Raw genomic sequence first — 27,086 nt, forward strand, 5'->3', positions numbered from 1 at the left:
GTTCTTGGAGACTCTTTTGGGTCTTTTTTAAGGCTCATTTTGCACAATGCCAGAGCCATTGCTCCTCATAAGTGGACAAGAACTCTTTAGAAGCTATACTCATGTGTGCTAAACAGACACTATCAGCCATTAAACTAGTAGCTGCGGTAATCGTAAGGGTTAATACCACAAAAAATCCCAAATTGATACATTTATGATAAATATCTCAAACTAATTTTTTAATCATCAGAAATATCAAATTAGTATATTTGTGATAAATCTACCTTACGTTAATTTCTATTAAATTAGATTAATATTAAACTAATACACATATGACAAACGAATGGTAAAATCCCAAGTGATACACTCTTCAACTACCCCATATCATTCAACTCAATAATTTGATAATAAAATTTAACGGAAACTAATAAATGGTAAATTTATCACTAATGTACTAATTTGAGATTTTCCATAGTTAAAAAATTAATTTTAAATAAATTCATCATAGATATACTAGTTTATGATTTTTGTTATATTAATAATAACTACAAAGATTTATGTGTGTACCGGAATTGTCTTTCTGGTGGCCTTGAGGGTTGATGGGTACGAGATGGTGGTCCTTCGGTGCCACGAAAACCAGTCTAGTCCAACTTCTAAGCCCACTAGAATAAGAGATGGAGCCTTCGATCCAGCCACGATTTCCTTCTCCTTTGCCAGAACTGCTATGTCCTATAACGTTGGCTAACATGCTAAAACCTTTGATTGGGTCTTAGGACATTAACTAGTCAGTCACCCCGTCAGAGGAGTAGGAGAAGGCAGCCCGATCTATGGTCACCTTCCCCAACCTCGTCAAGAGAGTCCTAGATGATTTGCTTGCTTTTGCGGTCCGGACTCATGTTTGAGGGGTCGAGTTCTTGGCACCAAACCCTATCAAAGCGAGCCAAGCCGGTGTCTAGAGAAATAATTTTGAGCCATGAAAGGTCCCTAAAATTGCTTCAACTTTATGGCAAGAAAAAAAGAGTAGGAGAGGGCACCTCATCAAGAGAGACTCTCCTAGACGATTGCTCGCTTTCACGGCCGGACGCTCGTTCGAGGGGTTGCGTCATTTGGCGCCAAACCCTATCGAAGATTCTAACGAACAAAGCCGGTGTCTAGAGAAATAATTTCCAGCCATGGATGGTCCCTTACAGTTAGAACCTTCTAGATCTAAAATTGGCGATTGCTTGGACTTTGTGGCAAGAAAAGAGTACGAGAGAGCGACCCGATCTATGGTCATCTTCTCCGACCTCATCAAGAGAGAGTTCTAGACGTTTGCTCGGTTTTGTGGTCTGACACTTGCTCCAGGAGTCGAGTCACTTGGCATCTAACCCTGATCGAAGAGTCTAGCAAACAAAGCCGGTGTCTTGCCGTGAGAGGTCCCTAAAGTTAGAACCTTCTAAATCTAAAATTGGTCAATTGCTTGAACTTTATGGCAAGAAAAAGCCGGGAATTAAGCGGCACTAAACAACCGTTTAAGTGAAAGCTTCTGTTTTAAGGAAACTACAGTGCCTAAATTTGGTTGGTTGTCGATGCACGTCAAGAAGTAAAAGCCAAAACGCGTGGACCCGTAAAGCAGAATCCTATGGTTGGTAAAACTAACGTCGTCAACGTTGAAGATGACCTGCCTTTTGATGATATACCTGTCGAGGGCCAAATTAAATTTGATGATATGCATAGATATATATACACTACACCCATCAAATGGGTGGGTCAAGTTTGGTTCAGGTTGAATATGGTCCTACCCATTTAATCCCTTTTAACTCATTTTCATGTAATACAATATAGTTGCTCATATTCAATTCACACCCGACTGGATCCATATTGCTTCATACTTTCAAATTTTTAATCAAATTTAAGAAAACTCATCCAAACTGAGGCAAAAGCGAGCATAAAATCAAGTGAGGGCAATAAGGTCATAGAAATGGATTAGGTTTAAATAAGTCGTGAATCCATTATGTACTCGGTTTTATCATTCTACACTCATTTATGACCATTTTACTAAATATTATAAAACCATGCGCGACATAACATGTGACAATGTTCTTTCTATAACTTATGGACCCAAGACTAAGTAGATAACTTCATTTAATTCACCAGCAATTGAATGACGAAACATTCAATAAGCAAGATCTAGTATAAAGTATAATTTCTTTGTATTTGTAGCGTTTCACCGGCAGCAATCAGCTATTATCGAATAAGAGCATTAATTTTCTTTCCCAATTTAAATTTCGCAAACACGAAAAGTAATTCCATGCTGCACATCTTCTTTTTCTTAAGTCTTTTTGCCTAAAGGCAATGAGATGGGAATATAAATTAAAAGGAAGAGGCTTTTGATGTCCATGCTTTTAAACATTCGCCCCCTTTCCATCTCGGGTGACGTCAAAAACACCCGTAGAGACACCCCTTTTTTACCTTTTAAGGCATTCACGAAGTTCCATTCGGGTATACATTACATAATCGACTTTCTATTCATGAAAATGAAGTACTAATGGCTTATCTCAAAAGAATATTGGAAAGAGAAGAGAAACAGAAGTCCACGAGACATTCGGATGTTCTATTAAAAGTATTTCATGTTGCTTGTCTACCGGATTTATTTGCTCTCCATACTTCCTCTACAACTTAAGCTTTCAGGATTGAATATTCTAACATAGTATCTAGATTTCATCCCAATTTACTTTGTGAGTGTCCCTTGTCCGTCAAATTTTATCTGTACATCCTGATTTCACATAAAAAGTCAATAGACGTACATCTCCCTCCACTTATTTTATGAAGTTTCGGATCGGACATTTAACATGTTTAGGCATGAAATCAACATATATGTTCACATTCACTCGTTTTACAATTAATGCATACGAGTTTAACTCCAACTTTGGCTTTCTTTTTTGTTCCTTTAGAGAAGACATCATTAATGAGTCGTTTTGACAATCTATGGCCGAAACATGAAACAAATCTTTGGGAGGGCCCTGGTCAAGTCAAGAGAAAGACTCGAAATGTAACCATCAATTTTCCATTTCATTTTTGGGTCGTGGGCTGAAAGACAATTCTAGTAATGTCCCTTGTTTCGGTCGTCCAAGTCTTCCCCCACTGCGGCGGGCTGGGGGCAAAGGGTGCAATGTCAGCCACGGCACTTCCCCAACTGACAAGCAAATTGACAACTCATGGGCAAAGATCAAATTCTGTTCTCTTACCAATTTATTTTTCTCTTTCTCTTTCTCTCGGAAGGACCGTCCTAAGGTTGCAATAATTCTTGCTCCTTCGCTAGTCAAGTCAAAGAAAGTTGTTAAAAAGAAAAAGACAAAGAAAGTTGTTGATATTGAATGTGGTTTCCACTTCCGTGGCACATTGTTAAAATATTATCACTTGACAACAAATCACATACCATATTCTCTTCACATACATGTAATCTTAAACTTCTGAATTGACTTTTTTAATATGATATCGGAGCTAGCACCATCTCTTTCACGTATTTGCATCCCTCTTGATCAGTAAAGTTTCATGTGCCACTCCTAATCCAACTTATACATGAGAGGAGTATTGAAATATTATCCTATGTCGCTTGAAGATGAACCTTATTCCTCTGTTACATTAATATGTTTTGTTTCTCGTGCTGTAATTACTCTCCCCGGATTTCATAGGACTTTGTTGTAGTTTTTTTTTGGTCGAAGGACTTTGTTGTAGTTTAAAAGGCTTTGTTTGGTCCTCGTGTACGTGGCTTAGATCCGGCAAATTGTAAAATAATGACAGTAACAGGTACCGTTCCCTATTTCTCTTCAATTGATCCCCAGAAAAAGTGAAACAAAATAATATCACGTCAAGCACGAACTTTTTTTCTGACCAAAAAGAAAAAAAAAGCACGAACTTTTTCTGGATCACCGACCAAAATTAACCGCATCTTTGGGCCAAAAGATTAAAAATAAAATATAAAAAAGCACGGATCCAATTAAAAGGGCCTCAGGTACCACCGAAAATCCCATATGCTCGATTTGCTCCTAGAGAGTGTGTTAACAAAATGTCTATAATGTTTTGAAAAAGACTATATAATTAATATGTATATTTGAGGGTACTGCACCCACAACTTCAATATACAGAAGTTGTATGCAGACAGCGTTAACACCAGAGCGTCTAAAGCATGGAAAGGCTTTAGCTTTGTAGAAGGAGAACGGATTATTGGATGGGAAATGTGTTTAAGCTTTGGAAGGACTTTTATAAAAGGTGAACGATTTGTCAACTGAGAGTTCGCTAAAGTTTGGACGGACCCATAAAAGGTGGACAATTTACGGAACATGAGGGCATCAATTTGGAAGGACTTGTTTGCAGAAGGTAACAGAACATATAAAGAAAGTTCGTGAATGGTTCTAATTTCTATATATAAGCCTTACAATCCTAATGTGTAGACTCATCTTGATATCAATTTGAATTGGATTCGAGTTAGCGTTTTACAACCGTTTTCAAGTGTCGGAATTCGCTAAAAGCTATCTAGAGTGAATCGGACTGGTTTTTCCTTTTTTTGGATAAGCAGCAAAAATGTTGGGTGGACTATAGGAGCAGAATTTTTTACTTTCGGAAATGGCCTCTAATGCTTCGGAGAAAGACTATCTGATGGTCGAAGAAGGTCAGACTAATCGCTGCTTGGCTGGATAAAGCTTTCGAGAAATATTTAAAGCTTAAAGGTCTTTAAAAGTGCATCGTGATTGGTGGCATTCGAGAAGCTCACAATCAAATCTCTGTCAAATGCGCTGAATGGTCGTGCTTTCCAGTGTGCAGGATAGAGTGATTTATTTATTTATTATTATTATTGTAAATCTCTGTAGAGGTTGTGAAAATTTGTAATCCAGAAAGAGAGTGATATATTGTTGTGAGATTTGCTTGAGTTTGTAAAAGTAACTCCAGAAGTTTCAAGTAGAAGAAGCACATTCTATATAAACTGTAAAATCTCAAGGATTACATCGTGAATTCTATTTATTTTGAGGCTATTAGAGTCGGGATAACGCAATAGGCCAAGTGGAAGGTCGAATCACTACGTAAAGAGGTTTGGGTCCTCTTCTCCAGACAATGGGGGTGCGTTATATGTAATCCACCTCGTCTAATAAAAGGTGTTGTTTTTGCCAAGGATCCGATAAGTCTATCCACGCAATTTGTTAGAATCTGATTTTTTGATCTCTTTATCTTTTGGTCCTTCTAAGCATGATGTTAACAGTCATGTCTCTACCCAATTGTTCACTTTCCCATGATCTTTCCAAGTCTTCATGAAAAAGTTATACCAGACTTATTCACCTTCTAGTCAAGTCCATCTAGCTTTTAAATGGCTTGAGGCTCAAAATCTTGTTCACCCTTAATGGAGGCAAAGCATTCAGACTTTTGATTAGGACACCATCTACATATTTGACTTATGCATTTCTTAACTGGTCTTAATCAATAAACATATTGGTATCCTTTGATTATTTTGTCATTTTCAATATAACATTAAAGAGTTTCTTAATGAAGTTTCTAAATCTTAGAGCTACTGATGTCCCCTGCCCCTGGATCCACAACCGGACGACCAGTCCAAGTCCCCTTGGCAAAGAAATTGTGTGAGCCTCGTCAATTTACAAGTATCTTACATCTCATGCTTATAAGCCTAGCTATGTACATGAGAACGAAATCAAGGTATTTTCGAACAATCTCAAACTTTCATGAAACAAACGAAGCCAATGTTCTTATAGAGATAATCACAAATAATTCATGCCATAATACCGCCCCTACACCATGCTACTGTAGTAGCTCGAATGAATACACAAAACCAAATTCACAATCGGCCAACCACATCAAAGAACTTGCTAGGCCAAACAAGACCACTGCGAGCAATACTGTGTTTATTAAAAACAATCTCAAAAATCCATTCATAAAGTGATCCTGGAAATTGCAAACCGGGCACTTAATTAAATAAGCAGTTTACGTCAAACACTCAACAAAACTTCGTTCGGAAAGGAAGAAATTCTAGGGGTCAAATAGAGAAGAAAGGGGGGGAAGGGCACCACATTCTAGAATGATCTTAACCAATATGGAAAGCTCTTGATAGGACTGAGTTACGCGTGCATTCAAGCATCTGGAAATCTCATCACTTGACGTTACCTACTCTCAAGTCTCATTTCCAGTCAATCCGCCTGTCAATAACCCAAAAGCAAAACCCCTCTTATCTTCTTCATTTTTCGACTTGGCACAAAACCCAAAATTTTGATTCGTAATAGCACCTACTCTCCCGCAGAATCGAAGCTCTTGTCAACCATGAATTAGCCCACCCTACGATGAAATCGATGGAGGCCATTCGGTATTAGGTGGCGCTCTGAGGTCCTTCGCCACCCCTCTCTTTATCTCATTATCTTCGTTGCCGACGGGGAGTACTTGTCAACCATGGCCGGTCTCTTTTAAACCTATATCTATTGACTTCGAGAGCTCCCTAGACTCGACGTCGAAAGTGTAGAGCCAAAAACCCTTTCAAGCCATGCGCTCCACGAAAGCACCCTTCTTTTCTACTCCTTTTCACTTCAAACGATCATTTTGACTTTATAATATAAACAACCGAAAAAGAAGGACTCAAGACCATTAGGTTAGGTGTTCTGTTATCAAGGATTTGGCTTTGATCAATTGATGGAAATATTGAAAAAAGAGGAGTAATTGTCGGCAGTGATAAAACCACACTCATAAAGATTCGACTATGACAGAATTTTCTTGTTACGTTATTTATCGTGAGTCTGAAATAATTTTAACTTGTTCTCGAAGATTTCACGTGAAAGTTGGTTTCTTTGGTGTTATTATTACTAGAAGTGAGAGCCACTAATATTTTTGAACCGGCAATTATGTCGTGCTCGGATAGATAGATTTGGACAATAATTTTTTGGACCTCCACGCTCGACACTTTCATCGAGTTCCGTCCTTCCTTACGTAAATTCCTTCCGAAGGAACCACGCCTCTTTCCCTCTCTCTCTCTCTCTCTCACTCAAAAACAGAGCACTGCTATATGACCAACCCACCATAGCCACCTCTCTCTCATCAACCAAGCAGAACTCTCTCTCTCTCTCTTTTCTCTCTCTACACGACCACCATGTCCGCCGCCGCAAAAGCTCCGTCTCCTCTGCTCTTCTTCCCCGCCATCTTCCTCCTCGCGCTCTCCCTCCTCGCATCTCCGTCGACTTCCGACACGGAGTCCTTCATCTTCGGCGGCTGCTCGCAGCTGAAGTACCTCCCCGGGTCCCCGTACGAGAACGGCATCAACTCCGTCCTCACCTCCTTCGTCAACAACGCCATGTTCGCCCCCTACAACAACTTCACCGTCCCCGCCGGCACCACCTCCGCCGACACCATCTACGGCGTCTTCCAATGCCGCGGCGACCTCGACCAGAGCTCCTGCTCCCGCTGCGTCGCCCGCGCCGTCAGCCAGGTCGGCACCCTCTGCTCCGGCGCCTGCGGCGGCGCCCTCCAGCTCGACGGCTGCTTCGTCAAGTACGACAACGCCACCTTCCTCGGGGTCGAGGACAAGACCGTGGTGATCAAGAAGTGCGGGCCCGGGTCGGACAGCTACGACGCCGACGCGCTGGCGAGGCGCGACGCCGTGTTGGGATACATCGGGGCGAGCAACGGCGACGGCGCGGCCTACAAGTTCTATCGGGACGGGTGGTCCGGCGGCATGCGGGCGGTCGCGCAATGCGTGCAGGACCTGAGCCCCGGGGAGTGCCAGGACTGCCTCGGGGAGGCGATTGGGCAGTTGAAGAGCAACTGCGGGGCCGCCAGGTGGGCGGATATGTTCTTGGCCAAGTGCTACGTGCGGTACTCGGAGGGCGGGGACCACTCGCACGACGGCCACGGTAAGCATCGAGTCTATGGTGGTGGTGGTTGTTCATGGTTTAGCATGGTTTTCGGGTTGATCTCGTTATGCTTGAATACTGTTTACATGGCCTGTCTTGGATGGATTTGAGCTTCACCGTTAGCTCAATTCCCATCCTAGTGTACATTATTAAGTAGGGTGTCTATGTTAATTAGTCTGCAATGTGACTAGAGTCAACTGATTTTAGAGGCTCCTCTGTAAAATTTCATCATCTGATAATTTCTGTTTTTAGCTTCCTTTCTTTCAAATTTTGGGTCTAAGAAGTGTAGGTGGAAGTGTCAGCAGTTTGTGCTCTGGAGTGAGGCTGTGTTGTAATTGTGGTTGTGCTGTGGTAATGCTTTTCAGATGTCCATAGGCATAGTTCGATAACCCCTGTTTCTCTTAATGATCTTTTTGTTCATGATATTCATGCTGTCTAATTAGTACTCTGTATCACGGGAAGAAAACGATGAGGGATTCATTGACAAATTTCTATGCTGTATGTCCTCAAATTATTATACCACCACCATTGCAATTTACTAATGCAAAGTGGGAATAAAGACTGCTCATGACAGGGGCAGAGTAAGATAGGCAATAGGAGTTTGATGCTTGAGAAAACAGACAAGCAAATTGGTTTAGTTGTTCATTCTCCTGAGGCAACCTAGAACGTTCTAATGGTGAAAAAAGTGCCAGATTGTTAGTCATTTGATTGCTCCATTATGTAAGTGTAGCTGAGCTGAGTAGGACCATGATCAATTGTGCAATTATTTGAAAAACAGATCATAACGACGACGATGAGATCGAGAAGACGCTAGCAATATTGATCGGGCTCATCGCGGGGGTCACACTGGTCATCGTCTTCCTCTCTTTCCTAGGGAAAGCCTGCGATTCAGCCAAGGGTACGACTCATTTTGGCTCTATTTTTCCTCTAACTGACCCTGTTCTTGCCTCATAATCTGTTTCTTTATTATGTGTTTAACAATCATACCATTTTTACTTATCGCAGAAGGTAAATGAACTGCACCTGCTGGTTGTGGACATATCAAAGAGCTGCAGCACCGCACGCTACTTGCCGTGGTATCGATTCGATTCTAAGAAATGATCAATTGGCTTCGTCTTTTTTCTGTCTTTATTTCATCCTTTTTCTTTCTATCCACTGTCCCTTTTTCGTAACCTTTTCTTTTTCCTCACTCCCTGTAAAGAAGACGTTGAAGGTTAGACTTATATAAAAAAAGTGATCGAGCATTGAGATATGTAGTTCCTCGAAGCCAGTGAAATGGCAAAGTTGCAATAAGAGAGAAGTTCCATTCTACAATCGCCCCCACCTTTAGTCCTTTTTTAACTGTTAAAGTATGCTTTGTTCTTCACTGATTGTGTACAAAAAGCAGACATTTCTGCGGAAAGTGCTGTTCTTGTATTGTTGTGGCTTAATTTAGTTTATTGCTTTGCAGTTGTGATCAACTATTTTCGTGGCTTTCTTTGGATTATATCCATATCTTGCTTTTCCCGATTCCAGCTTCTTGTTGCGGATTATCCATTTTCTTCTTCTGCAATTCTGTTTCCACCTCCTGCTGAATCAATTACATTAGGAACTGGCGTACAGTTCAAGAAAAAGTTATTCAGTTTCTTTTTTCACATTCATCTTTAGATGGACCACCTGGCTTTAGTCACTTTACCCTGTGAGGAATTTTAGCCTGAGCATTTCGATTGTTTTGGTCGGCCCGCAATTCAGAAATTCCTTCAGAAAGCAGTAACTGAGACTTTTCATGGTACGGGACTCGAATATCTTTCTCCAAGAGCCTCCCTTCAATTGTTCCGGTCAGCCCGCTCTTCAGAAAATTCCTTCGAAAAGCAGCAAGTGAGACTCTTCATGGTACCGAACTCGAGTATCACTTGTCAAGTTGATGAAATCCTCCTTTAGATTTTATCACGAGAGTGCATCACATACAATGATTGTGTCATGAGTAACGCTCGTGGAAGTTCAGCAATGTTTTCAAAAATTTACGCAAAGCTTGGAAGACAACGGCTGGAATTTAGCTGCACAAGGAATTTGGTGTGGTTTTTAGCACAGAAAAATGCAGGCACTACATGAAAACCAGTTATAGGTCAAAGTACACAATTCTTTCACCTCTACTTCCGTGTTAAAGCGTTAATTTGCTCATCATTGCAGTAATCTGAAAACATATTCAAGCTGGTAACTTTTTGTGTGCGTGATCCTGCTCAAGGACTAGGCATTTGGTCAAAGGAAGACGTTACGGAATCGAAAATCATTCTTTAATCATCTTTAGCATCAATTTAGAATGGCAACCTCTAAAGTATATTAAGGGGGACAACGGGCCATCAAAGGATGATGACCACATTATTTTAGGAAGACCGTGATGCCAAGAATAGTGTGGAATCCCTTCTCTGCCATTACTTTAGGTCTTCCTTTTTGGTGGGTCAATCCCAATTAGATCCTTTCAATCCACTTTTTCTTCTCACACTGTCCCTTTGCGGGGGCAAAAATGCATTCTTTAAGCAGGAAGGGACATGCATTTCGAATATTTGAGTACGTACTGGAGGGGGGCCGTGCTTGCCGCTTAATATGCTATTATAATCTAGACATGAAACTGATAATGCAGAGCGAAAAGGCTTTGTATATTCCCCTTCATAAAGCTAAAGAGAAGACCAGATATCATGACCTTCAAAAAAGGAGACACGATAGAATTAGCAAAAGTAAGTGACATTATGCATGAATGAGATCAAGTCACGGGGCATTCCTAAAGGGAGAGATTGACAGAGATTGCAGATGATACAATGCATAATGGAGAATCTTCACCAGTAAAAGGAGGAGAGAGCTCTCTGAGCTTTTTCAACAAGACAGTCCTCCTAATGATGGCTAACCTGTCACATCGCCATAAGCCCATTGTTAGAAGTAATCAGGTTCTTTAGGAAGCATCATTCACGATCACTTTTTGGAGGTTTAAGGGTTAGGCTCTTAAAAGTCTCTTTACCAAAGGATGATGCCACTCTCTTCTGTCTCAAATCTAACAGGCCATTTAGCAAATGAATTTAGTTTTTCTTCTCTCTTTTCTGAAAGTTAATTCTTCAGTTACACTCTCATGGACAGTTACACCCATTTAAGGTTTCAGCAAATCCGGAGAATATACATGAACAACAAAGATGAAGAGCATATTCAACATAGTGAAGTTCTGACTATACTCGGTACCAGAGATGTTATTCACAGATTCATATTAAGAAGTCCTGTTGAACTTTGATCAACGACCAAGCCCAGTACTACGAATTATATTCTGTGCATTTTGAGATCTCACATTAATTAGTACATCAGTTTGGTTGATCAAAGAGTACTCAAAAGAAGTACATCAAATCGCACTACTGAACCTAGAATTGCCTACGAATTGCCGACAAATTTCACCCCATTTCCTCAGTGCAGATGAAAGTTGTCAAGTTCCATTTTCATCTGTGAAGATCAGGAAACACCGCATTCCATCATCAAGAGCACTAGTTAAACTCCCCCAGGAAGTCACAATCTCATGAGCACTGTTTATGTAGCTTCTGATTGGAACATCTGGTGTTAGTGTTGCTAATCTAAAACTTACTTATCATGGTGATAATCTCACCTTTTGACTAGACGATGCGATTTAATAAAATCCAGCAACTTAGACTCTACCAGGTGATTTCCTCTGGAAAGTTCTTTAATCCCACTAAAATGTCCTCAAAGTCTACATGCTTTATGACCATGACCACATTTGATTGGGACAACAATTTTACGATATCTAACTTTAGTATCTGTCACAGATTTGTCTGAATTGCTGACGAGAAAGGCATGTGGGAGACAGAGCAGATATAGAAAATTATCATCTCTCGGCTCCGTCGAACACGTTACCAGGTCGCAGATGACGAAATAGCTCGCGCAATTCGCATAAAGTAAGTTACAGGATTGAGGAAGACAGACGCTTCCTAGTATTCTTTCTTATCCTGGTCCTCAGGACGGATATTCCGAAAAGAGCCCTGAGATGCAGAACTTCACAGGTTCCTACTGGGCAAAACAAGAGGAGATGAAACTATGGTCCCTGAGACTGATAGCAAGAAAGTGATGGAGTATGATAGAGATGGCTTCTTTGGTGTTTTCCTTCCAGATGGAACGGTGGTTTAAGGGCAAGTGGATGCAAAAATGAAAGCTAAGCAATAATACCTGTTGGGCCTACTGCTAGGAGTCTCTCCCATATTGGTCTGCTGTCATCTTCTCTTATTCTCCTTCATCCATAGATTTTTGTCTGCAAACGTGAGTGAAGGTGACGACTGGACAGTTCTCATTGAGGGTGAAATACCATTGCACAATCATTGAGGAGGGAAATAATGTAAGACCAGGCCCAGTCATGTTACAATGTCTCTCTTTTTTTTTTTCTTTTATAAAGTTACTGACAATTATGCAGGATATCATAAAACTTTTACTATGCTCGCCTGAGTTCTGAATCTTGCACAAAAGTCGCGAATGAGAGATGTTATTGGCTCCATCAGTTTTTCCCAAATCCAAACTCCTATGTCGCATTTGTTGTCGATTTCCTCTTTTCTTGGACATGTGGCATTGATATTGTGCCAAGTAGGCACCACATAGAAAAAAAATGAAAACTAACAAAATAAAGGCATGAGGAGATCATGACGAAAGGAACCAACAAGGTTGGCATCATTGGAGAGATCAGCCACCGTCTCCAAGACCCTAATAAGGGTCGCCAACCCTTGCCAAGGGCTCGACAAGGGCCGTTGGTCCTTGAGAAATCAGGAGGAGGCATAATTGTCCTTCTCCCTTACAATCTTTTTATTCGTTTTTTTTTTTTTTTTTTGTGGATTTTGTTAATGAATGTACGATGCCACTTGTTAAGCATTCCTAATTTTTAAAAAAAAAATGATAATTTTCGAGATAGTGATAACACATCATTAGCAATAATATATTTCCTTAATTATTTGTTAACAAAATCCTTTTTAAATTTTTATTATTTCTTATTTAATTTCGACCTTCCTTTTCTAGGTGATGCTGACGTGGCACATCACCGTATGAAAATATTGATAAAAAAAAATAAGAAAGCCAACCGTGTTTTCCGTTCCGAGCAAATTTAATAAAGCTAACGAGATTCCCGTTTCACATTTTCTATGCAAATTTAGGAAATGAAAATTTAAAACTCAAATGCATTGATGAAATGCTTCGGGAAATTGAAAACAAGTGTTGACACAAAAATTTAGGACTCTTAATGGAATTAACTCAAAATTATTAAATAGAGGAAGACCGCATGAAGCATAACCTTAGATATGTAAATCCCTAAGTCCATAACGTACCTATAATTAACCCCATGAAATATGTAATACTCGAGCCTAAAACTGAATGGGTGTAACATTGTACTTAGACGGTGTAAAATATACTCTACCAATCGTAGACCTGGTTACTCTTTGTTATTATTCCTATCAGACAAAGACCCAGTGTTGCACAGAATTAATACACTTCATAAATAATCAATGACATTGTCTAAGAAATTAACTATATGATCATGCCCTGCACGGCATACGGAATGCTGTATTAAGGAAAGTAGAATTATAGGGGATTGATATTTCTAATGCCAGTTACCTTTTAATTGACAGTTTAAATGGTGGATTTATGAGAAAGGAAAGTAAAATCAATATTTAACTCAACAATTAATTAAATATTTACTTTGAGGTGCCTGCTTATCGTGGATTAATTATAATGAGAGGATGTTCGTTCTAGCAGTATACAATTCTAGGAGTCAACCTTAGAAGCGCTTCTCAAAAGAAAACTCGTCATAATATAACTTCATAGACATAGATGTTTATTTTAGTCGGAACAATTTTTTGTTTTTCTTACAACACCATTGTGGCTAGTAGGGGTGTGCATGGTTCGGGCGGGCGATTCCCGACCTAGAATCGGGAACCGCCCGCTAAGGACCGGTTTCGAAAAATTGAAACCGGGATTCACCCGTTTGTTGTATGGATCCATCCGGAACCCACCATCGGTCCGGTCCCGATCCGGTGGATCCACAACCTATCTGATAATAATAATATCACTTTTTAAATCCACCATGGAACTGGTTTCCTCGCGAACCCTAGACCTATTCTTCTTCTCCTCTTCTTGCAATCATGCTTCTTCACGTGCTGGCCTTTTGAGTTTTGCCCACTAACTACTCGGCATTTTGTCAAGGTTCGCTTTAGACTTTTTAACTTTTGGACGTGTCCATTTGCTTGGCATTTTGTCAAGGGGGTTCGTGCACTGCTTGCCTTTTGATGCTGGGTAACCTTTTTCGAGAAGAGTAAAGATAGGATGGAAGGCCTTTTGTCCACCGCTAAGGAGGATGAGTGAGGATACATGCGTAGCTCCCTGTTAATTAGTAATTTCATTTTTTTTAATATTAAAAATTAATCGGTCCAGTCTGGGTAGGTGGGTGGGCGGATCCGCCCATGGAACCGGGAACCGGACCGGTTCCCTCAAGAACCACCGGTTCCGGTCCGCTTTCGAGCGGTCCGGGCGGATCCCGATTCTTTTACACACCCTTAGTGACTAGGATTTGAGCAAATTCTTAAAAGGTTCAAAGGAGAAGAAATAGACGGGAGATCCACCATACGGTGAGAGATCCCGTTATATCACCTCTCGTATTCCCTAGTTGGTGAGAAAGAAAAATAATCACTTATCAAGGAGGTGTGTGAGACGTGTGGTCACCGGTACATTAAAATAAGGAATACAACACAGCTCTTCATTAGGAACAACCACAAGCAACCCTCGGAGGTGGGCAACCACCGGTTTGAGTTGAGGTTAAGAAAGAGTACATGAACTTGTTCTTTCTTAGCTAATGATCCTAAAACACGCCCCAAGAACATGTATCATGTTGGTATCTCTTAGGTTGCGTTTGATCATTCAGATTTCTAAATAGGATAAAACTGGATAAGATAGGATAAGAAATCTAGAGATTTATTCATATTTTATCCATTGTTTGGTGAGTTACGGATTTATTATCGGATATATTCATATTATATTATATACATTATTTGGTATAAATGTACATCAATGTAAATAAACATAAAAGTTCACAAAAGTAGATGATAAAAACCTCTTGCAACACCCTTGCCTACTTCGTTTTTATTTGGCTTTGTTTTCCCTCTCTTATTAATTATCTTCATATTTATTTCTTTTTTCCCCTTCCATCGTTTGCTAATAGAGGTTTATCAAATAATAAATTGTACTAACATACCTACAATACCTAAAATTTGTAATAAATATGAATAATTTTATTTATATTGAATTTATATTATAAGATATAATCAAATTCAAATATATAAATGAAAAAAGACTAAATTCTTATTTTTATTTTCAAATATTATTTATATTAAAATATAATTTTAATTTTATTAATTTAATAAGCTTCTTATTTGAGAAAAATAACGTTTTTATTGTGGATAACAAAAATCCTATTCACCTTTATCCCACCTTCCCATAGGATAATTTTATTTATTCCATATCTCTCTTAAATCTGATTTTATTCTGTATTGAGTAGGTATTAAATACATGATATAATAAATTTTATTATATCCTTAATTTTATCCTGATTGCTAAATGTAGCTTTAATATATTGTGTTAACTTAAAATTTTATATGAAATTTGAATATGAATAATCTCCAATATTTGAATTTTAAGTTTCATTTAGGGCAGCACTATCTCCACCCATTGTAAAACTAAATTGAACCCATTTTTGCTTTAAAAAAACAACATTGCTCTTAATCATTCAATTTCAATTTAAAATAATGGCTCCACGTTTTTGTACTTCCCTTCCTTTTTTTTTAGTTTTCCTATTTATAAGTAGCATCAAGTTGCCATAATTAAAAATATCACATGTTTTATTTTTGCTTATTGTGGGTATCCATGTATGTTAAAGGCACTATATTTTCTTTTCTATTAGTGGATTTTACTTCATAAAATTTAACTTTGTCGAAAAGGGAAATTTTTCAACAAAACCTAGTTCTTCTTTACATTGCCGAGTGAATGTATGAATTAATTTTCAAGTAGAATCAAGAGATAACTTTGCTAACACAATCACATGATTATAAGCTTTTACTTTTGTTGTGCATATCACCATTGAACCATTTCTTATTAATTGTCTTTTATATACATATACATAAAAAGAGCAGTGATTAGATGAGAAAGAAAAAAACTCTTTAAAGATTTTCCAAAACAGAATCCCAATTACATTAAATATAATTGAATCAAAGTTTTGCATAAAATAAGAAATTTTGTTAAAATGTTAGTGAAATTTCATCTTTTTGGATTGGCAAAAAGATGTTGACATTTAATATATATGGCAACTAGATTCGACATAAAACCATTAGGATTCGCCTCAGTGGCCATTTTTCCAACATGGAATGGGGAGGTGAGGAGTTCAAATCCCCACATTCTCGGGGGATGGGATGAGAACGCGTAAGTTTCCACTACTTTAAATTGTAATTAATTGATTAATAGCAATTTCATCTTTTTGGTAAATACGGAATAAATTAAATTAAGTGATATAGTGGTGGAAATAGCGCAACCCTTCATTTAATACCAAACTTCCCGATTTAAAAAAAAAAAATAAGATCTCGAAATATCTTATGATATTTCTTTCGTAATATTGAAAAACTTAAGATTACTTCCATTTTTGGAAACGCCAATGTAGCTCTTAGGCAAGAAGAGAAACTCCCGTGGAGAGAAAATGTCAACCAAAATCTAGCAGTAGCGCATACATCTCTCTCTCTCTCTCTCTCTCTCTCTCTCTCTCTCTCTCTCTCTCTCTCTCTCTCTCTGTGCAATGGCTCTGGTGTGGGTGATGCTCGGGAACCTAGCGGCAATGGAGGCGGTCATGCTCCTCGTCCTCCCCGCCCCCGGCCTCGACGTCCTCCACAGGGTTCTGAGCTCCTTCACCCGCGGCCTCCTCAAGCCCCTCCTCTCTGTCGTGCCGCTCTGCCTCTTCCTGCTCCTGGACATCCACTGGAAGTACGAGACCCGCCCCAGCTGCGAGCTTGAGTCGTGGTGCCCTCCGACGGTGCGCCTCCGCGACCAGAAGTCCGTCCTAAAGAGCCAGCGCAACGCCTTCCTGATCGGCGCCGCCCTGGCCTTCTACTGGCTGCTCTACTCCGTCGCGCACATGGTGGTCAAGATCGAGCAGCTCAACCAGCTTCTCGCCCGGCTCAAGGACCGCGACTCAAGAGCGGTTTGCGGCGGGATCAGGAAACAGACTAAGTGGCGATTGCGTGGATAGAGGTTTCCGTTGTATACTCTCTAGGCTAGGGCACATCATATTTTTTTTATTAAGGTTTAGCTGGATTTTCTCCATTTTGGGTTGAACGATTGGCCTACTGGCATTTTTAACTTTCAGCTTGAATGGGGAGTTGAATTCAATTGAAATCGATGAGATTTACTTCCGCAGTTGTTTGCACATGCTAAATAATTATATTGGCTATATGTTTAAGATGACCAAGTTGTCAATATGGATAAACATGGGACTAATGCTTGACGCATCATGGATGATCACCAGGACCAATATCGATATCAGCCATCGACATTAGCGCACATCAACAGCGCACTTTGGTGACTGATGGTTTTAATTGGTGATGGGCTTAAGGCCCGTCTGCCCATGCTGGGCCCAAAAGGCCCGACCCACGGGAATAGGGCCCGTGGATGGGGGAAGGTATAAAAGGGAGGAGAGAGAGAGAGAAGACACCGGTTGGAACATAACGTACGTCTTCTCCTCTCCCGCACGCTCTCTCTCTCAAAAGAAGAACAGTAAGCATACGGCGACAATGTCTTCCCTTCAAGGCGTCATCGGATCGAACAAGGGACAAATTCTCTTCCTCTTATCGGCATTGGTGTCTAATCTGTGGCTAACAAGGTACGCTCGAATCCGTGGTGTGTTTTACGATCGGTGATACGTGTTATTCCCGGGCTTCGTCTTCCGCATTGATCTAGGGGTTCGATTTAGTGTCGAATCCGTTTTTCGGGGATCAGTTATTCCCAACATTGTTATCAGAGCCCTAGTTCACGTTTTTCCCGACCTGTTTGATGTTTTTGATTGAATTTTCGCGAAGAAAATCGGCCGGCACGGATCGGGGCGAGAAATCCCGACACCCAAGCGTTGTTCGGCCATTTTTCTGAGTTTTCGTAAGTAAAAATCGAATTTTGAAGACATTGGGTGAAAGAGGTCGTCGAGGCGAGTCCGGCGACATGTCGTGCGCAGCCGGGCGACGCCGCACGCGCCCACACGCGCGGCCAGAAGGCGCTGCGCGTGGGCGCGACGCGCCCGAAAGCGCTGGCTCGCCCAGCGCGTGCGCCACACGCGCCAGTGGCGAACCGGCACGTGGGTGCCGGCGGCCGGCGAACCGGACGCACCGGTCGGCGGACCGACGCGTGCTGACGTCATCGATGATGTCAGCAATGACGCCGGATGGCCGGGCGGTCACCGGCCGGCGACCCGACCCGACCCGAACCGCGGACGCCCGGCACGCGCGCGGCACGTGCCAAATGACGTCTGCGTGACGTCAGCCCGCACACGCGCGCGGCACATGCGGGTGGTTCGCGCGAACCGGCCCGACCGGTCCGTCGACTTGACCGTTAACCCGTTGACCGACCGTTGACCGTTGACTCGAAAAAAAAAAAAAAAAAAATTTATTTCTTTTTCAATTATATTTGTGTGGGTTATAGGTAATCCATTTTTTATTCTGCATTTGTTGCATGAATCATGGAAAATTATGTATTTTCCATTTTGTTTATTATGGATTATAAGTGATCCATTTTAGTTCTGCATTTGTTGCAGGAACTATGATGCGTTATGCACGGATACACCAATCCCGAGAACGGATGAAGGAAGAGCTAGACCGAAAAGGCTGATGAAAGAGTTAGTGATTATCGGTAGCTTGATGATGATTTAGTATCACATATGGTCAAGGTCAATCAGATGATACAGGAAATCATCTGGAATGGTTATTTTATGCCGGATTTTGAGAAGCTGCCTGCTCTGATGAACACTCTTCCACCTGAATGGCAAGCTGTGTTAGATCGGCTATGGGAGGTCAACGTGGTCCCGGATTATAGGAGTCTAGTGAAAGCTTTTGTAAAAGAGTACTATAGGATTGAGTTGGCCAAAACTTCAACCCTTAGATTGAGCGCCACATGGCGTAGAGTAAATGCGCTTTGGTGGCGACATGAAAGCTCTCCAAAAGTTTTTCCATGGTTGGCAAATGTGCCTTCAGTTTTCTCAGATGTTTTGACTGATAGATTAGAAGGGACATTCCCTATTTATTTCTTAGATTAGTTTGAGATGTTATTGAGTGTGAATATCTTTTTCTATGTTGATATTTTTCTTCTGTGTATATTACTTAGTGTAATGGATTGTTGTATTATGTTGAAAGCATTATTGTTTTATTGGATATCAATTATCTGTTGCTTTCTATTATTGTTGGTTGCTATGGGTAATTAGCTGTGGGTAGTTTAGAAGTTTTTGTAGCTTCATAAAAATTGATTTTGCATATGACAATCATATTAATGATAGTTTTAAGTTAGGATTTTTGGAGGATGATTGGAAACGTAGTGACCTTTTGATTCTAAAACCTTACTTGAAATTGTTCATTAATATGATGGGTCTCAGGTAAAAGGGATGCATAAATTATAGGCATTAATTATTCGTGCATATAAGTCTGATGTGTTCAGATCGATGGTTTCAGCAACTAAGAATGTAATTGCTGATATGAACGGCAACAATTGTGGAATATTGAATATCAAGATTCAATATGTGCTGGAAAAGCAAGAAGCACTAGAAGCTCTTGACCAAGTTATGGAAGATCTTGAGGATGCTGTGCGCCACCTTGAGCTAGTAGAGGACTGCCTATCGGCATTTGAGCCAAAAATAGACATTGGCTATGCTGGTCCTAGCTCAGAAAGGGCTTTGAGCTCTAAGCACAAGCGTATTGATTCGTTCAATATGTGGGAATGCAAATGATCAAATCCTTATTGTAAGAAATCAAGAGTTAACCAACACAAAAGAGGAAAACGTCCTCAAGTGAAGAAAAAGTCAAGTGTGAGGTGTTACAATTGTGACAAGAAAATGTCACTATGCTCGCAACTGTTGTGAGCCGAAAAAGGTAAACACCTCTTGTACATTTGAGAACTTTGATTATGTGTTAAATTCTGAATTATTGGCTGAATCTAATCCTTTGTGGACTGTAGATTCAGGAAAGACAGACCATGTAGCGAAGGATAGAGAATCCTTCGTGGAATTCCGTCGATACCGACTGTAACTAAGTGGATCTATGTGGAATATAACTCCAGAAATGAAGTTAAATGGATTGGCACCTACCAATTGAACATGCATGGTGAACGCATCTTGTTCCTACATGACGTTCCATATGCTCTAGAGATTCGTCGAAATTTAACGTCTATTTTGGTGTTGGTTAAACTTTTTTTTATGAACTTCCATAATAAAGGTGTAGATTTGTGTTTAGATACAAACTACTATGGCTGTGGTCACTTTCTGGATGGTTTTATTGACAGTAGTGATGTCAATATGTTATTCCCTTGTTTCGCGTCTTTTACTTCATGTGATAATGATGTGAATGTGTGGCATGCTAGACTTGGTCATATTGGCCAACAACATATGAATAGACTAGCCAAAGAGGGCTTCTTGGGCAATATTGAAAAAGTCGATTTGTCCATATGTAAGCATTGTCTAGAAGGGAAAACGACAAAGAAACCATTTGGAAAAGGTAAAAGAGCTGACGTTCCTCTGCATTTAATCCATTATGACGTTTGTGGTTCAATGAATGTGAGAGGAAGGCATGGGGCTGTTTATTTCATCATATTTATTGATGATTATACTCGATTCGGACATGTCTATTTGATTTCTCATAAATCTGAAGCATTATGTTGTTTCAAAAGGTTTATGAACTTGGAAGAAAATCAATTAGATAAGAAAATAAAAGTATTGAGATTTGATCAAGGTCGAGAATATTTATCTGATGAGTTCAGAAAATTATGTGATGAAAAGGGAATAGAAAGACAGTTGTCTATTCCATATACTCCTCAACAAAATGGTGTTACGGAGACAAGAAACAGAACCCTACTGGAAATGGTTAGGTCCATGATGGCGCATGCTAACTTACATATCACTTTTTGGAGTGATGCGTTATTAACTGCTGCCTATATACTTAACTGGGTGCCTTCCAAATCAGTTAATTCCACTCCATATGAGTTATGGACAGGTAGAAAACCGGACTTAAGTTTTCTTAAGCCATGGGGTTGTACTGTTTATACTCATGAGTCCTCTTACAAGTTTGGGAAATTGGGTCCTAAAGGAAATAAGAGTATTTTAATGAGATACTCCGAACACTCGAAAGGGTATGTGTTCGTAGGTGAGCAGGAAAGTGGGAGTATAATTGAATTTGAATCACGGGATGTTACATTCTTAGTGGATGAATTTCCTAAGAAGGGCGAAATATGGGAAGATTACCCCTATTTGAAACCTTGGATCAAGATAATGATATTAATGGAGTTCATCCAAGTGGGAGTAATATGAGAAGTGATGAATTGAATTCAACTCATTCTCAATTACAACCACATGATGAAATGATATCATCATTATCTAATCCGAGTGGGAGCATAATGGGGAATAATGTGCTAAGTGTACAATCTCCCATACGGCGAACAAGTCGCTAGAGTATTCCCGGTTGAAGTTTTGACATTGAAGGGGAAACTTTTATGATTGCTCCACAAGATGAGGATGAGCCAAGAAATATTAATGAGGCTCTGAAATGCCCTAGTAAGGAAAAATGGATTAATGCAATGGAAGAGAAAATGAAGTCAATGAAATCAAACCAAGTCTGGGAACTGGTTGATCTTCCAAAAAGGACGCAGAGCTATTGGGAACAAGTGGGTTCTCAAAATAAAGCGAAAGGCTGATGGCTCGATAGAAAGGCATAAGGCCCGCCTTGTGGCGAAGGGGTATAATCAATAGGAAGGAATTGATTATGAAGATACATTTTCTCCCATAGTGAGATTTACCTTTATTCGCATAATTCTGGCAATAGTGTTTAGTATGGATCTTGAGTTACATCAAATGGATGTAAAGACTGTTTTCCTCAATGGAGAATTAGAGGAATGAACATATATGGAACAACCTGCTGGTTTCATAGTGAAAGGCCAAGAAGAAAAAGTATGTCGACTTTTGAGGTCGATATATGGTCTTAAGCAGTCATCAAGACAATGGTATATACGTTTTCATAATGCCATAATGACATATGATTTAACGATGATTGGTGAGGATCATTGTGTATATATCAAAAGATCCAAAGATCAATTTGTGATCATATCATTATATGTTGATGATATACTAATTGCCGGAAGCAATATGTAGCTTGTCAATACTATCAAAAGTTGGTTGTCTTCCAATTTTGAATTGAAGGATATGGGATTGTAAACCCATAGACACTCCTATTGCAAAAGGTGATGGATTGAGCCATAGAATGTGTCCAAGGACTCCACAAGAGAAGGAACAAACGAAATATGTTCCTTATGCTAGTGCTGTTAGGAGCTTGATGTACGCTATGATGTGTACAAGACCTGACATATGTTATGCAGTTGGAATGGTGAGCAGATACCAATCCAATCCAGGTCAAGCACGTTGGAAAGCCGTTAAAATAATACTAAGGTATCTAAAGGGGACTGCTGATTATACGTTGAGTTATTAAGGAAATGATCTGCGACTCTAAGGCTATTTTGATGCTGTTTGGGGAGGAGATTTAAATGAAATGAAATCTACCTCTGGGTTTGTTTTCTTACCGAATAATGGCACCATATGTTGGAGCAATAAGAAACATACATGTATAGCCTTGTCCACGATGGAAGTTGAGTTCGTGGCATTATCAACAGCAGTATAAGAAGGAGATTTTTTGGATCATTTAGGTGTTATTGGAAGTGCTGTAGATTCATTGTTAGTTAATTGTGATAGCCAAGCAGCAAAAGTGTACACCAAAGATCCAAAATATCATGGCAAGACCAAACCTATAGATACCAAGTATAACTTTTGTCAAGGATATGATTGCACAAAAAGATGTGAACTTAGAGTACATACTACGCATAGAATGGTAGTAGATCCTATGACAAAGCCAATACCTAGAGATGTGTTTTGTGGCTATATGAAATCTCTAGGATTGCGTAGAGGCTGATGTACTGAATATTGTAATTTCCCTAAGTGTTCCATCTGATGAATTTGTGTTTTCATCATTAATGCCTATGAATCTTTATTTGATCTTTATGCATCTTAATGCTCAGTGCATTACTTTAAGTTAAGAAAGTATGTCGGACAGATATAAGATTAGCCCACTCACACGGGTAATCGCCTCTATTTACTGTGTGATAAATAGAGATGAGACTATTTTTAAGCTTATTATCTAGGTGATAATTGAGAGCTCAAGCTTAAAATACGTATGTCGCTTCAACTGAGTGTTAAGATGAGGACATAATACTTACTATGTCTGAAAGTAAAATAACCCACATATTTTACTTTATCTGTCTATGATGCCAGATGTGAGTTCTGATGAATTTTATGAATGAGTAGATACGTAAACTCAAGTTAGACATTGGGTATGTCTGAACTATCATCTGTACGGTATTGAAGGTATAGACATACGCTCCATGGGAAAGGAGTTAATACCGTAATACATATTTCATACTACGTATGCATGAAACGACCAATAAGAGTGGCAAAAGTTTGATCTCAACTTTTATGACGTGTGAGACTCTTGAGGAAAAGAGTTCCTCAATTTTTTAGTCCCCTCATGACTCTTACTTATTCTCAAGATTTCTATTTAGTATTTGCTATCTTAGGATGTTGCCAATGGTCATGAGTTGATTCGATCTAATGGGACATTTCTAGAAAAGCAAGCTAAACTGAAATTGAGAGTTTGAAGGAAAGAGGAAGACCGATTTTGGAGAATCACATTGTAGTTTTGTATTCACCGGTTAACCAATTATAACTGTCTTTGTGATAATCATAATTGTGAATACAATATATATATCATTGTTTAAAAGAGATCAAGAGAGATATAAATGTGATCAATCGATCTAGGTACGCATACTAAATCTACTCGGAGTATGATGCCCATTATGAGCTGCTATATATTCCTACCGATGTATGGTAACGAGCTCTCAAAGTATGCTGGTCGCACGGATTATTCACCGGTATGAATGTTGAAGAGAGGTAAAGAGAATCCTGTTCAGCCCACCATGTGCGAGTGGGAGATGATGGTTTTAATTGGTGATGGGCTTAAGGCCCGTCCGCCCATGCTCGGCCCAAAAGGCCCGGTCCACGGGAATAGGGCCCGTGAATGGGGGAAGGTATAAAAGGGAGGAGAGAGAGAGAGAAGACACCGGTTGGAACATAAGATACGTCTTCTCCTCTCCCGCGCTCTCTCTCTCTCAAAAGAAGAACAGTAAGCATACGGCGACAATGTCTTCCCTTCAAGGCATCATCGGATCGAACAAGGGACAAATTCTCTTCTTCTTATCGGCATTGGTGTCTAATCTGTGGCTAATAAGGTACGCTCGAATCCGTGGTGTGCTTTACGATCGGTGATACGTGATATTCCCGGGCTTCGTCTTCCGCATTAATCTAGGGGTTCGATTTAGTGTCGAATCCGTTTTTTGGGATCAGTTATTCCCAACAGTGACTACTACCAATCATCGTTGGTATACAATGACGGATGGTTAACAATTATTGATAGAGGTAGCGTTGAATAAGAACCAGCAAACCATCGAGGTCTTTGAATGCATAGGAGAGCATCGAGATGCACCTACAAATCCAAGGTTAGCAGGGGGACGAAGCAATTGAGATGGCGGAGCAAGCTAGCATGCGTTTTTAAAGAAAAACTGCTCGAGAACAAGATTAGGAGATCACGAGAGCATGAGCACAAGACTTTTGGAAGTGAAGGAATATTGATGCAACTGCAAGAAACCGCTTGGGATGGATGTAACCGTTGGAAACTGTCCGAGAATAGTTACCACGTTGCCAATATAAATACCACAATCCTTTATTGAGTAGCCACCGACACAAATCAAACAAATTTACCATCTTTCAGTTATCTTTACTATCTTGCACCATATTTTTATTTTCTAGATTTGAGTTGTTGATTAAATTTTCGGTGTGTTTCTTAACTGTGGTTTCTAGCTTCGCATCATCAATTAAATCCCGAAGTGTATCTTTGTTGTGGCATTTTTAGACTTTGTCGTCAATTAAATTCTAGTAGAGTTTGTTTACATGTGGTTCGTTTGTAATAGCTATACTTCTTAAGTCTTGTCATCAATTATATTCCGGCATGTTTTGTGTTTGTACAATTTGGTTCGAAGTAAAGCTGTCGATTTCCATGTTTGCCTGCATATTTCTTGGCTGTGTTGGCGCAGAATGTGGTTCCTCTACAAATAATTGATCAATGATTTTCGATGAAAGGTATTTCGTCTCAAGAGAAATTATAGCGAAACACTACATAATTACATATTAAGCTTTGGCTTGAGAAATTGCGAACTTTGGAGATTTTTGAGACGTGGGGCTAGATTTTGTAAGAAGGGATTTCGTCTGTTTTGCTGGCTGGCTTGTCTTTTAAGCAACAGTGTCTATTATCAAAAAGTCTTTAGCAAGTTTGATGGAGTAACAGAAAAGTGTGGCCGATGGTAATCAGGGGTGCACTGAAGATTTTGAGAAATGTAGTTGAGGTGGATTGGCGACAGAAGTATTCGAGATGATGAGACCGTTTGGACAAGCTCTTTAGTTTCTGTACTCATGGTGAGATATGACCATCTTAACAAATGTATCTAAGACAGTCCCATATTTGTGTTCATAATGAGATCCATCACATTGGTGAATTTGATGTTCAAACTGGTGATTTAGCTCCGAATTATGTTCAAACACTTAATCAATAATCATAGTGCACAAATTTCAATTCAGGGAAGATGTCGGTATGTGACTTCGACTATTTCGAAACCGATTGTGGAACATAGCTTACCATAATTCGATACTTCCTGGGGTCCTGGATAATCTTCTTCTGGATGGAGCAATCTGCATGTGGGACCTGTAGTGGACAGCTATAAATACACTGCATCCGCTTCTTTTTATATCTTGCTCGGATTGGAGGATGTCGTTTTGGTTTTCACTGTTGAATTAGTGATGAAGTAGCAAACTTTGTTTCTCTTCATGGATTGAACTCAAAAGCAAGGTATATATTCACTGAGTTGATTTTGGCTATCAGCTATCAGTATTGTTGCCATCCCGATCAGTGCCAGTTTGTACCTGGAACTGAAAGCTCACCGATGCTCGTTTACTGTTCTATGAAGGATGAGAGCAGCATTGCCTTGTGGACATTACACATTGCATACCAGCAATTGCATCATTCTTATCAATTTCAGTATCCCTACACGGAGACCGTGGAGTTTGCAAAGAGAATTTATCTTAACAGAGCTAGGAAGAGGCCGGCGATTCGCCGCAGTGCACTGAGATTCCTGGCTGTGGGAGGGTTGAGAGAGAGCCATCTACATATGCTGACTTCCCCTGCGCCCTTCTTTTCTTGGTTTTTGCAAAGAGGCTATTTTCATGATTCAAAAACCCTTAGCCTTCTGGTCACCGACCACAAGCGGGCAACTTCTTTGTATGTTACACCAAAGCTCATGCATGAAAATTGTTGCAATGAGGCGAGCGATCGAACAAAATATAGACGGAAGAAAAAATAAATCGAACACCGAATTTACGTGGTTCAGTCGTAAAGACCTACGTCCACGGGGAGAGCAGCAGCGAATTTCACTATAGAACAAGCAATACAAGGAGATTACACACTCAAGTCGCTCAAACACTCTTTCGATGTTTCCTAAACCCAATTCACGGCACAAAATTACCACGTGTTCAAGCTCAAAATACAACGCTCTACGTACGCCTGATTTGCGTACACACGAAATCCCGTATCTCTTTGAGCTTCGTGCGACTTCGACCGATCAGTGAATGTGCGGCTTCTTGGATCGTCGAACGTCTGTGGCTTCGTAGGGTTTATTTCACAGAGACTTCATGCAAGCTGTCCCACGCCCACTCGCAGAGAAGAAAATATATTGTATATATATGTGTGCCCAAAAAATCAAACAATTGACCTGGGCCCACCATCCACGTATTTA

At 40.0% G+C, this 27,086-nt stretch overlaps 2 protein-coding genes and 1 long non-coding RNA gene across 3 annotated transcripts; 2 read left to right on the top strand and 1 right to left on the bottom strand.

The window, feature by feature from the left end:
• Positions 1-6,888: 6,888 nt before the first annotated feature.
• Positions 6,889-9,319, top strand: LOC104453665 (plasmodesmata-located protein 6). Its single transcript, XM_010068276.3, has 3 exons — positions 6,889-7,859; positions 8,638-8,757; positions 8,865-9,319. The coding sequence occupies exons 1-3, from the start codon at positions 7,100-7,102 to the stop codon at positions 8,873-8,875; spliced, it is 891 nt and encodes a 296-aa protein (XP_010066578.1). The 5' UTR covers positions 6,889-7,099; the 3' UTR covers positions 8,876-9,319.
• Positions 9,320-10,128: 809 nt separating this feature from the next.
• On the bottom strand, positions 10,129-12,242 carry LOC104453666. The gene is made up of 2 exons (XR_005553296.1): positions 12,054-12,242; positions 10,129-10,741 (listed from the first exon to the last, which is right to left on the bottom strand). It is a non-coding gene; the product is annotated as an uncharacterized LOC104453666 (long non-coding RNA).
• Positions 12,243-16,698: 4,456 nt separating this feature from the next.
• On the top strand, positions 16,699-17,148 carry LOC104455630. Its single transcript, XM_010070391.2, has one exon. It carries the CDS (start codon positions 16,699-16,701, stop codon positions 17,146-17,148), a length of 450 nt encoding a protein of 149 aa, XP_010068693.2.
• Positions 17,149-27,086: the final 9,938 nt, after the last annotated feature.

The sequence above is a fragment of the Eucalyptus grandis genome, chromosome 7 (genome assembly GCF_016545825.1).
Source record: "Eucalyptus grandis isolate ANBG69807.140 chromosome 7, ASM1654582v1, whole genome shotgun sequence".
Taxonomy (NCBI): Eukaryota; Viridiplantae; Streptophyta; class Magnoliopsida; order Myrtales; family Myrtaceae; genus Eucalyptus; species Eucalyptus grandis.

Excerpts from the sequence above, each read along its gene's own strand:
- LOC104453665 (XM_010068276.3), top strand. The coding sequence starts at position 7,100 with ATGTCCGCCGCCGCAAAAGCTCCGTCTCCTCTGCTCTTCTTCCCCGCC. Across the intron at positions 7,860-8,637 it reads CCACTCGCACGACGGCCACG|ATCATAACGACGACGATGAG; the intron begins GTAAGCATCGAG and ends TTTGAAAAACAG.
- LOC104455630 (XM_010070391.2), top strand. The coding sequence starts at position 16,699 with ATGGCTCTGGTGTGGGTGATGCTCGGGAACCTAGCGGCAATGGAGGCG.